The sequence below is a fragment of the Rattus norvegicus genome, chromosome 12, assembly GCF_036323735.1.
Source record: "Rattus norvegicus strain BN/NHsdMcwi chromosome 12, GRCr8, whole genome shotgun sequence".
NCBI lineage: Eukaryota > Metazoa > Chordata > Mammalia > Rodentia > Muridae > Rattus > Rattus norvegicus.
This window is the reverse complement of record NC_086030.1, coordinates 50,836,641-50,850,332: the sequence shown is the minus strand read 5'-3', so window position 1 is coordinate 50,850,332 and position 13,692 is coordinate 50,836,641. Positions and strand designations below refer to the sequence as shown.

At 52.4% G+C, this 13,692-nt stretch overlaps 1 protein-coding gene across 1 annotated transcript in view; it reads left to right on the top strand.

Moving 5' to 3' along the window:
- The window catches only part of Mn1 (MN1 proto-oncogene, transcriptional regulator), a 39,164-nt gene extending 30,463 nt beyond the window's left edge, over window positions 1-8,701 (top strand). The window contains exon 2 of the mRNA NM_001191928.2: window positions 6,260-8,701. Within this exon, the coding sequence (NP_001178857.1) occupies window positions 6,260-6,435 (176 nt within the window). The 3' untranslated portion in view covers window positions 6,436-8,701. The remainder of the gene's footprint in view (window positions 1-6,259) is intronic.
- The last annotated feature ends 4,991 nt before the right edge of the window (window positions 8,702-13,692 follow it).

The window sequence follows — 13,692 nt, the reverse complement described above, 5'->3', positions numbered from 1 at the left end:
TGTGGCTCTTGTCACTTTTGCAGCCTATAGCTAATGTCTCTCCCTTTTCTCTGTTACATGACACTGGGACTGGACATCATAGGGAGGGAGCTGAGGCCACAACATGGTGGCGGGCAGGTAGCTAAGGTCAGGTGCTGCCTGTCTTGGTCCCTGTGAGATGCCATGTAGTTTCACCAGCAGGGCACTGTCCCTGAATCCTTAAGGTCAAGGCCTCTGTCTCTTGCTTTAGGCACCTCAGTTCTGCCCCAACCTCTGTCTGTAAGATGGACTTGCTACTAAGGAACTGAAGGACTGTGGGCCAGCCAGTACCCTAGCTACTTGTCCTGTTGCTGTGATAAGAAACAGAAGCGGCTTAAAGAAGGGGGCTTTGTCAGGGAGTCCTAAAGACATCAAACAGATACCTAAGAGGTATTCCCTGTGTGCCAGGAGCAAGAAGGCGGAGCTGTGGGCCTGTCTCCTGAATCTCAACACAGACAGTAGAGCTGGGTCCTCCACTCAGGTGGTCCTCATGGCTCAACCTCTGAGTGTTGGGATGACAGCCATGCCTCACCCTGTCCAAAAGCAAACTCATGGAGACAAGCCTTAGCACTCTGGTAAAGAGAGTTGAGGGCTAGGAGACAGTTCAGTCAATAGAGTGGGTAGAGTGGTTGGAATGGACCTGGGCTTGTATTCCCAGCACCCATGCCAAACCCAGACATGGCAGCACGTACATAAAATCACTGCACTTGGGAAGTAAAGACAAGAAGGTCCTTGGGGCTCGACAATCTGTATAGCCAAACCCATGAGCTTCAGTCTCAGTGAGAGGTCCTGTCTCAAAAATTAAGAATTATAGAAAAAGACACCTGTGTGGACTCCCCTGGCTTCTACGTGCTACACACACACACACACACACACACACACACACACACACACACACACAGATATACAGGCACATATACACACACACATGCACACATATGAGCATGCACACACATACACATGTACACAAAGATGCGCACATACACAGGCACATGAGCACACATGCATGCACACACAAATGCATAGGCTCACACATATACACATAGGTGCACTCCTGTGCACACACATGGACATAGTACACATATGCATGCACACACATATGTGCACGCACATGCAGGCACATACATACAGAGGCACATAGATACACGAGTATACACACATGCACATGTACACACATGTACACACACAAATACATAAGGCACATATGCACACATGCATGCACACACATGAACACACACAGGCACACGGGCACACATATGCACACATACATGTGTACACACAGAGATGCACACACACAGGCACATGAGCACACATGCATATACACACACAAATGCATAGGAGCATACACATACATTTGATGGTCCTCCCACAGGAGTAAAGCCTTGAGGAGTGTTGCCTTTCCTGAGAGGCAGGTGATACTGGCTACAGAGCTGTGTGGGATCATCCACACAGCCCCTGCTGAAAGGAATTCATCCACCTGAGCCTGTTTCCAGGTGTTTGATCTTGGCAGCCTGTGGGGAGAATCCTGGAACTACAACTGCCTCCCTTTGTGCCTGCCAGCAGGGCTGGAGGTCATGTACCTTAGGTTGGTGATCCCCCATGGATTTGACAGCTGGGCAGGATGGTGGGAGTCAGCAGGGGTGCAGAGGGAGGGTGCTACAGGAATTGAGGATGGATATGGCTGGGACAGGGCTTTGTGTAGGGACAGTACACAGAAGGAGAGACTCAGAAAATGATTCACCCCAGAGGCCAAGCAGCAAGTGTGACCAGGAGGCTGTGTAAAGTCAGGGCTCAGTCCTAGGGACTGGGGAGCTATGGAAGGCATGAGTAGGAGAGAGGTCTGCCCAGGCCTGTGCACAGTAGATATAGAGAGAGCAAAGTGGCTGCAGGCTGGAGCTGGTGTGTGCAGTCTCAAGGAAAGGAAGTCTTCCAGCCCCGAGGCCCAGCAGCCCTGCCCCACCGGAGGGCAGAGGTCACAGGAGACAGTATCTCTCCCTTTACCCATCCTGGGTCCAAATAAAGGAAATTCAAAATGTGCTTCCCTTTGTGGGAATCGGGTGAGGTGGATGTCGGGGGCGGCATTAGCTGTTGTTCAGGCCCACACTCCCTCTTACATAAGCCATGAGTTAAAAATACCAGCTCAGCCTCAAGCCGGCCATAGGGAGCCCCCACAGAGACGAAAGCACTGCTATTCTCGGTCTGACACCCCCAAATCCTGGACTATTGAGTAGCACGTGCAGGCCCTGGGCCTTTTAGAATCTTGGGTGTCTCGTGGACACGCCCAGAGGTGGGATCGTCCTCCGTGCCCACCCTTGATCTGCGCACTAGCTGGACTCCATTCACGCTCCCCCATCCTGGTCATCCCTCTGGTGGGCAAAGAACAGAAGGCCAGACCAGAATCCTCATCCCAGGACTTGGAATGGTTCTGGAGAGCCGCTGAGGCAGGAGGCTGCCAACAAGGTTGCTGGTGCCTGAGCATGGGCCCCATGTGGGATCCTGGCTGGAGATTTGGTGCAAGACAGGGGCAGCCTGGACTGCTGTGCTGGCCTAGAGGAAGAAAGAAAGGACAGGGGAGGATGCACCCAAAGCAAAGGAGGGAGGAAGGAAGGAGGAGGGAGAAAGGGAGGAGGAGAGAGGAAGGGAGGAGGGAGAAAGGGAGGAGGAAGAGGGAGGAAGGGAGAGAGGAGGAGGAGGGAGGAAGGGAGAGAGGAGGAGGGAGGGAAGAAAACAGGCAACCAGTGGGCAGCTGGCTCCAGTAGCCACTCCGCCGAAGTCAGCCCCTTCCCATTCCTGGTCTCTCTGCTCCCTTTGCACAGCTGCTCCCCATTGCTTTGACTTCAGGGTCAGAAAGGCCAAGGGTGAGACACTCATGAATATCCCAGTACACAGGCGCTGGCTGCCATTGCTGTTGGACCTACAGGAGAAGCAAGGTGACATTGGGCGGAGCATGTGGCTGCACTGCACTGCCTCCTCTATTTCTGTGGCTAAAGTCTCGCTGTGGTCCGAAACCTGGCAGACAGAAGCCCACATGGGTCTTGCGGCTACATTGGGTGAGCCAGACTGGCTCTGACCTCAATACCATGAGGTGAAACCATCTGCAGTGATGATCGTGTGTGGGGTCTGTGGCCGTCAAGGGTTGGTCTTGTGAGGAGGAAGGGCCTTGGAGGTCTTACAGGCGCTACCCAGAGCTGGCCTTGATCCTGGCTGTGGGCATGAGAAATGATCTTGTGTCATAGGTGCTGTTCCAACTCTCCTGGCCAGTCAGCTTTGGGCCCTGGCTTCTGCCACCGTCAGTGAGGTTCATGCAAGGGACGATGGTACCCGTCCCCTCTGGGTGGGCCCTGTCAGACCTCACCTATACCCTTCTGCTCCATGGTCCCTTAGTTGCTGGGAGCCTGGCTTGCCTAGTGTGTCCCCTCCAGTAACAATGGAGAAACAGGGACTGCAGACAGTCTAGCAGCCTAGGTGTGAGGGTTCCTCACCTATCAGGAACCCCAGGCTAAAGAAAGAAAGCTAACCTGTGCCACCCAGTGTACCCAGGGATCCTAGGTGCCTTGTACCCCAGGGACTGGGTGAGGGGACCGTGTTACCTCTGGATTGCTAAAATGGAGGCCCACCACCTGAGTCATGGGGACTCAGAGTCTTCCTGGCTGGGATAAGCTGGAGACTTGAACAGTTTCTTTGTGATAGATTTTTCATCCGTGAGTTGACAGCCTGAGGGACCACCATCCTAGGGCATGATGGGTACTCCCACTGTAATGACTCTGTAGACGGGTCGACTACAGTTGTGCTTGCACAGTCAAGAGCTGAAGAATAGCATTCTCTCCTGAAAGGACTACGTGTAGACACTAGGCTGGGGTTGACTGCCTCGTAAAGGTCCCTGCTGAGACCGGGGAGTTTTGTACCCACGCTGTGTGTCATCAGGCCAGACCCTCACCCTCTCTGAGCCACAGGCGTTTCACACCAAAATGGAGGAAGAACAGTGCTTTGCCAGCTCGTTGGGGGATGGGATTAGACAGTCCTGGACTCTACCTCAGGGGCAGCAAAGGCCTGACTCTGAGATCCAGACACAGCAAGGGTCAGGCAGCGGGTAACAAAAGCAGAGAGTGACCAGGGGGTGGATTCAGTTATACATGCTTAAGAAATGGGGGGGCGGGGGTTATTTCCTATCATCGCCCTGGGGCCTGCAGTCAGAGCTGGGCCAGGGTCTTTCTGCCCTGAGCCCAGGTGGCTCATGCCTGCTGTGATGAGGGGTCCTATGTCTTAGTGCCTCTGTCTGTCTCTCTCTCTGTGTACTGCACACAGGCATGGCTGCATGAAGTCCCTTGGGCAGATGACCTGCCCTTACTCTAGAATAATTTAACATGAGGCAGGAAGCAGGGGTTCAGCTGGGAGCGGGGCCCGAGTGGGTCCAAGAAGAGTGAGGACTGCAGGACAGGCTGGAGCCTGCCTGTGCTGAGGGCTGAGCCTGTCTCTGTCATCTTGAGGCGTACTGGATTCTGGTCCACCAGCAGAAATCAACCCGTAACCTATGCCCGAAACCTCGGTTTCTTTGTTGAGATGAGTGAAGAATCAGGCCACCTGACAAAGGTTTAGGAGATGAGGGAATTTCACAGGCTTCTGGGTCGCTCCCTTATGACCTTCCCAGGGTCATGCCAAGCAGCCCTACCTGGGACCTCTCCATACCAGGCCATCACGGGGCCTAGGGAAAGAAAGCAGTAGAACTGTCACAGAGTAGTGGAAATGCCACTTCTGAGCCAGCCTGATTGATGGGCCACCATGCCGGGGAATGATAGGTCCCAGATAAGTGCTTCTTGACTGACTGAGTGAGGGCAGATCCCACTGCTCTCCCCACCTTGCAGGTCCAGATGCCCTAGAGTGAGGCCCTAAGTCATGGAGGCTTGCCTGGCCCAGGGTGTGGGACTTAGCACTCAGAGCCTTTCTTCTCTGCAGGTTAGGGCTAAGCTCTTAATCTTAGGTAGTGGGTGGGGTGGGTGGGCAACTTCTGTTGCAGCCCTGAGGGTAGGTGAGCGGGGTCATGGAGTTCAGTGTCTGGGTGTGACCCCTTAACCTGAGTTGGGCCCCCACCCGGATTTCGGGAATTCACCACTAGCCCGTATTCAAAGCTTGCTATCTGAGCCTTCCTGGCAGAAGGGTAGTCTCGGGTAGGGATTCCTGAGCCTCTGGGAAACTGTCCTTCGAACACAGTAGGGCGTGGCCCAGCATTGCTTGGCAGTGGCTGTGAAAGTTTCCAAGTGAGTTCCCATGAGCCACCTCGACCACTGGCCTTTCCATCGTGGTGGCCGATATAGTCTGGGAGCTGAGCCCTGTCTACTACCTAGAGCACTTCAAGGCACTTTACAGTTTATACAAACCCCCGAGGACAGTCCTAGCCTTGAGGCCCATGAAGCCCGTGAGGCCCATGTGTCTGGGTCCCATTTTCAGAGAACGGGACTTGTGCTCCTTTGTAGTGCTAGAACTGAGGTCTCAGAGCTGTATGCCTCCAGTGAAGTTTCTGTACCTCTCTGGGCCACAGATGCCTTGTCTGTGAAGAGCAGGGCTGGGAAGGTGAAGGAAATAGGAAAGAAATAGGAAGTACCCCACAGGCTCTCCCCTTGCCAGCCCACTCCCCAAGCCACCTCTTCTCACTCCCTGTGTCCAAAGGAGGGACAGAAGTCTCTGGATAGAAGGGAGCTACAGAGATGTGGCCACAGGACAGTCTGGCCTCCGCCTTACTTGCCTGACTACTCCCCCATCCTGTCAGCCATGTCCCCCGAGGCAGGCCATTCCCCTCTCTGGACTTCAGTTTTCTTAGCTATAAAGTGAGGTGACCACTCTTAGCTCCTGGGGTGTGCTAAACAGTCTATTTAAGGAAGTTACAAGCACATAGTAGGCCCACAGCAGGTGTCTGTCCAAAGGAGTGGACAGTCTCCCCCACCCCTTCAGAGCCTCTGTAAAGCCCTGTGTGCCCTCCGATGTGCTTTCAGATGGGCTTCTCGATCTCCTGGTTTCTGATTAGTCTTTGTCCACTGGAGATGGACACACTATGATGTCATCCCATCCCATCCATCCCCCGCTTCCCAGAGGGTAACAGACCTGGATGCGGTATGGCATACCATGGTGTGGTGGGCTTTGCTCACATGGTCTTCACAGCCCAAGCTTCTGAGGCCATCTCCCGCCCTCTGCTGTCACCCTGCACCGTCTCCCAGTGGTCGCTAATTTGTGTCTTCTTTCTCCACAGTTCATGACCACCCCACCAACAAGGCCTCAGCCACCCAGCCTGGCAGTCACCTGCAGTGTCTGACTGTCCACTGCACAGACGGCGACCCCAAGGCCCGCACCTCCGTACCCACCTGGCGGTCTCTGCACTCTGACATCTCCAACCGATTCGGGACATTTGTGGCTGCCCTGACTTGAGCCCACAGGAGCCGCTGCCCTAACCACCTCGAGCGAGGGCCTCTGTGGCTGAGCAGACTCTTTACAGTTTTTGTTTTTGTTTTTGTTTTTTTTCTTTTTGGTCTAGGTTGGTACTTGCTTAGTGGCACTCGGAATGGAAAGGGTTGGTTTAAAGGGGCTGGGGAGTGTGATTTTAAGAAAAGAACCTCAGAAAGTTATCTTAAAGAAACGGTGTGCCACACCGTGACGTGCCTGTGTCAGCCTCAAGAGCAGACGCTGGTGCAAGCCTTTTCCCTGCTAGAGAAACCCCATTTTCTGTACTCCTTGTGTGTTCTAGAAGGCTCTTGCCTTGTTTAAGCCCGGCCAGGGGTACCTGTAACCCCATTTTTTAAAAATTCTCTTTGATTCTCTTTCCCTCACTCTTTTCTGTTTGCTTTGTTCATCCCTACGGAGATCTTGGAGGAGCATTGCTGGGTGGAAGCCGCAGGGTCATGGCAGTGTTGACTGCTGACAGACACCGAACAGCTCAGAAGAGCCTTCAGGCACTGGGTTTTCTCTGTTCCCTGAGAATTTGCAGAGAGGTCTTTTCCTCACTGGCTCTTAGCCTTCAGCTAGCTTCCATCCCTCCCACTGGGAGCTGTCCCTCTGGTCCCTCCTAAGTTGTGAACTGGATGCTGGGATAAAGGGGAGGAGCCTGTCAGGGCCATAGGCATCCTCTCCTTCACTGAAGTGACCGTGGCACCATCTGCTTTCTCTGTGGCCTTGTGACCCTCAAAGGGCACAAGGGAGGGTCTGTCAGTTGTCCAAGGGACTTCCTGGCCCTGCTTTCCCAGATGGCGGACAGAGTGCCTCAGCTTCCTGAGTCCCATCTACCGTAGCATGCCCTATGTGATTCTATCCCCAGGAGGAGGCATTGAGGCAGCCAGATTCAATCCCAGACACTCACAGATCCTGGAAGGAAGGAAAATAAACGGAGTAGTGGCTTCGTGATGCCCATCCCTGGTCCTCACGTTCCCTTTCGTGGATGTCTCCTGCCCTTTTGATTCACTTTCATTCTGATTTAAAAGCAGAGCCCTGCCCACTATGTCCTCCACGAGAGACGCTTCCACCTAAGTGGAGAGGAGTCGAGATGGCCGAGCTGATATGGACAGCATTTAGGGTGTGATCTGTCCTCTGCCAACCTACAGGGCCCACTGCTACGCTGCGGGGCTGTGCATCCCTGGGACGGTCAGGCCAGGGCTAGCACTGATGTTTCAGAGCTCGGTCTTTGCTGTCGGCACGTCTCCTCAATTACTCCTTTCTAAGCCCCAACCCTAACTTGACAGACCCCTCCCCGTTCCATTTCTTAGCAAGAGGTCCGAAAGCTTGGGGCTGTCCAGATACCCATATTGCTCGTGTCAAGGGACTTTCAACTGTGGGAGCCCCTTCCCAAAAGCAGGCTATCTCCCTCAAGCCCTCCTCCTCCTCCTCATGGCTGAGGCCTGAGCCCCCAGGGTCTGTACTTGTTGCCCGGGTAGTGTGATAGGACTCAGAGGGCAGAGACAGGTGGCACGGGCTGGTGAGGAAGAAGGGCCCTCTGTTCTGTGCCCAAAGCAGTGAGGGGTGGTTTCCTTCTTCCACAGAGGCATCCTTCAGGCTTTGGTTGCCCAGAGTTTGTGACATCTAGCTATCTGAGAGTGTCAGCCTTTCACTCCCCAAACAAGAACGACAGTCTGCAGTGCTTAAGGCTGGGACTAGCATGCTAACGGCCGCCTGTGAACTTCCCAGCATCAACCCACACGCAGCGTGTGGCTCAGGTCACCCGGAAGTGTCCACAGTGTTATCTGTTCTCACTCCCCACGACCCCCGGGTGGAGCAGCTTTTAAAATAGCCTTAAGCAAAAGGACATCATCGTGTCACTAAAATTTGGTTTGGTGGAAAGAATAAAAGTAGAAGAAAACCCCGCCCGAAGCGCAGGAGCCTGGGAACACTGTAATCAGTGCGCAGCCAACTCCAGTAGAGAGAAGGGAATTGCTATTGCACATGTATCATATGAACCCTTAGCCCTGCGGTGCGGTGCGGTGCGCGAGCCTGTCAGCTTTCTTGACTCTTAAAGAAAACCATTTCTGAATGCTTGGTTGGAAGACAGTGACTGACAATAGCTCATGAAACTGAGTGGTATTTTTCTTTCTTTTTTTAAAAAAAACAAAATATGTAAAGTTGAGTCTTCCGTATTCACGCATACTGTATATACGTGTATATGTTTTGCTGAGCAGCTTAAATAACAATAAATACAACGTTAACGGTGTCTGGGGTGTGTTTGTGGGCAGGGCTTGTGTTATGTGTGGTATGCACATGTGTGTTCACATGTGTGCACATGTAGTTCACACACACGTGTTCACACATGTACACACATGTGTGCATGCATGCTCACGTGTGTTCACATGTGTGTTTACATGTGCATGTGCACGCACCTGTGTGTTCAGATATGTGTGCACATGCATCTTCCTTCATCACTTCCTATCACTTGTAGAGCCCTTCTTTCACCAGTTTGGCTAGTGTGGTTAGACATGTTGCTCTGAGGATGCCATCTCTACCTCCTGAGTATGGGGGTGATAGGTGGCCATCACATCTGATATGTAAATGTGAGGTATCCAAACTCTAGTCCCCACACTTGTGCAAGAAGCACTGAATTCACTGAGCCATAGCCCATCCCCTGTGGGTTCTTATGCTCCATGGAATGTTGGTGTGCGGCCCTGGATTCCACCCCTCATGTTCCAGGGATGCAGGTAGCACCCAATCTGAGGGTCTCCTTCCATCTTCTGTGGCCCAGAATTCCAAGTACAGCCCTATGGTGTGACTAAGATGGCCCTCCTGCCCATCACATCTTTAATGATGTGTCCCCTACAGTGTGGTACATGAAATGTGCCAGCAAAAACCCAGAAGGGCTTGTTGACATCGGCTTGCTGGCCAGAGTTAGACCCTGACCTTGAACCTCATAGTCATGTGCCCGGGCTTCTCTCCTAGCCTGCCATGGTCAACAGTGACACTGGATACTTCATGGGAGCCCAGCGGCATGCTCCCCGCCACATGTGACTCTACTGCCCCTCCCCCTCTCCCTCCCCCAGCTGTTTATTCTACCTAGCTGATCCCCAGATAGGCACTGAACTAGCCAGCTAGGCTGTCCATGCTTCTCTCAGGAGCAAAGAATACTGTTTCCCACAATGCTTTGGGCCTCACCTGGACCTCCCTGAGCCCCACTCCTCCGTGATGCAGTGCACCTAGAGCACTCACTGCTGACCCCACAAAGCTGGTCTGTAGGCACAGAGCCAGATGCAGGGTGGTGGTGGGGGGCAGATGGGAGACCTGAACCCCCTTACAAAGGACACCAGGGGCACAAGGAAATCAGTGCTGTGTTTGAACTCAGCCATTTTATTTTTCCTCTGGTGCCCAGATGACTATTCAATGCTCACAAGCCAGAGGTGGGGTCCTCGGAGGCATGCCCCAGACCGAGGTTGTCTCCTTGAGTGTCCATGGCCACTTGTGCCAGATGGGACCAAGGACTCAGCTTACAAAGCTTCATCGAGTCCTGTTACAACAGACACCATGGCCTCCCTATCCATAAATTATCCAGGTCTAGGAAGGGAACATGGAGAGTTAACTGACAGTTTAAAGTGGTGAGTCAAGCCACAGCTGGCATAAGGGTCCCAAGGAAGGATTCCTCCAGCCGGGCATGTCCAGATAGGGTTTTGAAGGATGGGTAGGAGTTTATCCTACTTCTCTCATCATATAAATTGACCTTGATTGTTCAGATTTTTTGGGAGGGGTATGAAGTCATCTTTATCAAGATCATAGAGCTTCAGTAGCTCAAGGACAGACTTTCTGTCTTCAGCTTAAGGATCCTTTAACCTTTAAAAGGTTCCTTCTAGAGTGTCACTGATGAACATGGTCAGGACCAAGGGAAGGGCACAAATGTGGAGAATGTGTGTGTTTGGCCTGATGGGGGCTTCTGGGACTGAGTCATTCTGCAGATGACCTGGGACCCCCAGACGCAAGCAATGGAGGGAGGGGCTAGCCCTGGAGAATGCCAGCTCAGGGACTTGCCACTCATAGCTTAGCCTTCCCACTCTGGCAGGGGAGCCCCCAACCCACACCACCTCAGACGGACTCTCCCCCTCCACCCTACCCTGACAGTCTGGGAACAAGGAGCAGATGGTGGCCAGAGGTCCTGACCCACTCCAGTCAGGACTCGGGGACTCTGCAGTAGCAGGGGAGTGAGAAGGGTAGGGAATGCAGAGTCCAGCGAGGCCCGCCCTTTGTGCCTTGGTTTCCTTTTCTGTTCTGTGGGGAGGAGGAACTCCCCATGCTGGGTTGTTCAATGTGACAACCTAGAGTCACCAGAGAAGAGGGAGGCACAACTGAAAAACTGCCTTCTTCAGATTGGTTTGGAGGTAAGCCTGTAGGGAGGGGATTTTCTGGATTGATGATTGATGGGGGAGGGCCCAGCAACTGTGGGCAGTGCCACCCTAGGCAGAGGGTCTGACATGTATATGTAAGCAAGTTGAGCTGGAGCCAATGAGAAAGCTGGGTACAAGCCAGTCAGCAGCCTTCTTCATGGCTCCTACTTTGAGTTCCTGTCCTGACTTCCCTCGAAGATGATACGGTTTCTTGGATGATCTTGGCTCCTATATTTGAGTACTGGGTCCTAAGTTTGTGGAACTGTCTGGTAAGGATTAGGAGGTGTGGTCTCATTGGAAGAAGTGTGTCACTGGAGTTGGGCTTCAAAAGTCCGGGCCAGTCTCTGTCTCTGTCTCTCTGTCTCTCTGTTTCCTGTCTCCCTTTGTCTCTGTTTCTGTGTCTCTGTCTCTTTCTCTCTGTCTCTCTGTGTCTCTGTCTCTCAGTCTCTGCCTCTGTCTTTCTGTCTCTGCCTCTCTCTTTCTATCTCTCTCTGTGTCTTTGTCTTTGCCCTCTGCCCTCTGCCAGTGATTCAGCTACTACTGCTCCAGTGCCTTGCCTGCCTATTGCCAAGCTTCCTATCACAGTGGTCATGGACTCACACTCTGGGACCATGAGCCCCCAAATTAAATGATTTATGAGTTGCATTGGCAATGATGTTTTGTTCCAGCAACAGAAAAGTGACCAAGGCAGCTGGACCGTGACCTGGATGTATAAGCCAAGCAAACCCTTTTCTCCTCTAAGTTGCTTTTGGTTAGACTATCTTATCACGGTAGCAGAAGAGAACACAGACAAAACCTGACTGCCCTTCACGACAGGAAATGCCCAGTCTGAGCAGCACCAGGACTCAAAAGTTCCTGTTCATCCCTGTTCTGTGCTGGGACTGAGGCAGGAGTGTGTAGCAGGGGTGGAGGGAAGCTGCTACGTGCCCATCCTGGGGTTGGCTCTGGATGCTGAGATGCTCCTGTTCAAGCTGAGATCTTCTCTAAGTTTAAAATGTGCTCAGCTTTCAGGAAAAGAAAGGAAAAGGCCAGGAAAAAGAAAAGATATTAAATATCTCGCTAATTAAAATCAAGTTTTTTTTTAAATTAATAAAGTCGAAATAGCATTTCGAGTATCCTAATAAAACAATTTCAACTCGCAATTAAGTTGTGGTAGGGTGTTTTCTTTCACTGTTGTGTCTGTCTGCTTCTAATGGTTATAACAAAATAATCAAATCTGTGAATTTTCTAAAGCAAAGAGGTTCTGGTTAGCTCGTAGTTTCTGGAAGCTGGAAGTCCAAGGTAGTTCAGCCACATCTGCTGTCAAGGTGTGGACGCTGCATGACAATGGTTGGGAAAGGAGAGTGGACAGGAGAGGGAAGCGGAGTTGGAGAGAGCAGGAGGGGAAGGGGAGATGGGGGAGGGGAAGGGAAAGGGGAGGGGTGAGGGGAGAGGGGGAGGAGGAGGAGAGGGGACTAGAGAGAGGGGAAGAAGGGGGAGAATGGGGAGGGAGGGGGAATGGAGGGAGGAAAGAAGGGAGAAATAGGGAGGGACATGAAGAACAAGAGAGGGAGAAGGTTGAACTTGCTTTCCTGTGGGACTAACCCAGTCCCTGAAACCCCATCCAGTCTTGGGAAACCCATTCCTGGGACTGACTTCCTCAGGACACCAAATGCCTCTTAAATTCTCACCTGTGCAGTGTCCCTCATCAGAGAAGGAAAAACGTGGGGGCTGGATAAACTGTAACCCACACAGGCTCTGAACAGGGCCTGCCGCTGAACTCATGGTCTCTCTGGGGACAGTCCTCTTAGAGAAAATAGCTTGGTGGGCTCTCAGGCTACTTGGCCTTCTTGATGGGCTCTGCTGAGTGTCCCTGGACAAATTGCCTCACCCTCTGAACTTTACTTCCTTTTAGCTTCAGCCTTGGGGAAAGTATGCTTCTCCAGGGTTCCTTAACTGAGTGCTCTGCACTTAGTAGGTGTCCACTGAACAAGAAGCCTCCTGACTATCACACAGTGGGTTTTCACCCTGAACAGGGAAGGCAGAAGGATTGATGTGAGGTTTATTTCCCGTTGTTGCTGTGCTGGAGAGGGACTCAGCGTCCCTCCCAACCCCCCAGGAGCAGCGATATCTAGTGAGGGGTTCTGCCAGGAGAACTCTGTGTTGGGTCATGGTAGCAGAGCCATAGAAGATGGGTCAGTGGTAGTGGCCAGCCTTTGTCTCCACCCAGGACTGAGCTGACCAGGATGCGTCTGTAAGTACCGAGTTCTACAACTGTAACCCTGTGTGTCTCAGTCCACTATCTCTTTTTTTTTTTTTTTTTTTTTTTTTTTGTTCTTTTTTTCGGAGCTGGGGACCGAACCCAGGGCCTTGCGCTTCCTAGGTAAGCGCTCTACCACTGAGCTAAATCCCCAGCCCCAACTATCTCTTACTAAAAGCCGGAAGTTCAATGTCAGGAGGTCACACACGCAGGCAGTGAGCAAGGCTGGAGGACAGTGCAAAGTGTCAGGCTGGGTTTTCCTCTTTCTAAAAAACCACTAATGCAACTGTGAAGGCCCCACCTCACGATCCTGGGTAACCCAGTTTCACCTGCAGTTCCAGCAACACAAGTACTGCCAGAGACTCAGGACCGAGTCACAGACAGGACTAGATAGGGTCCACAGTCACAGTAGCCTCCAGGAGTTGTCCTGAGAACCCCAGGACAGCATTTCCTTGTTGTGAGGACATCTGCAGTGTGATATAAAGTTAGCAGTTTGCTGGCTGTGAGGAGAACAGGCAGGAGCCCCAGGGAATTCACAGTGCCGCTCCTTGGAGAAATGATTCATCACCAAAGATCTGGGGCCCTTTAGCAATCACCCGCTAC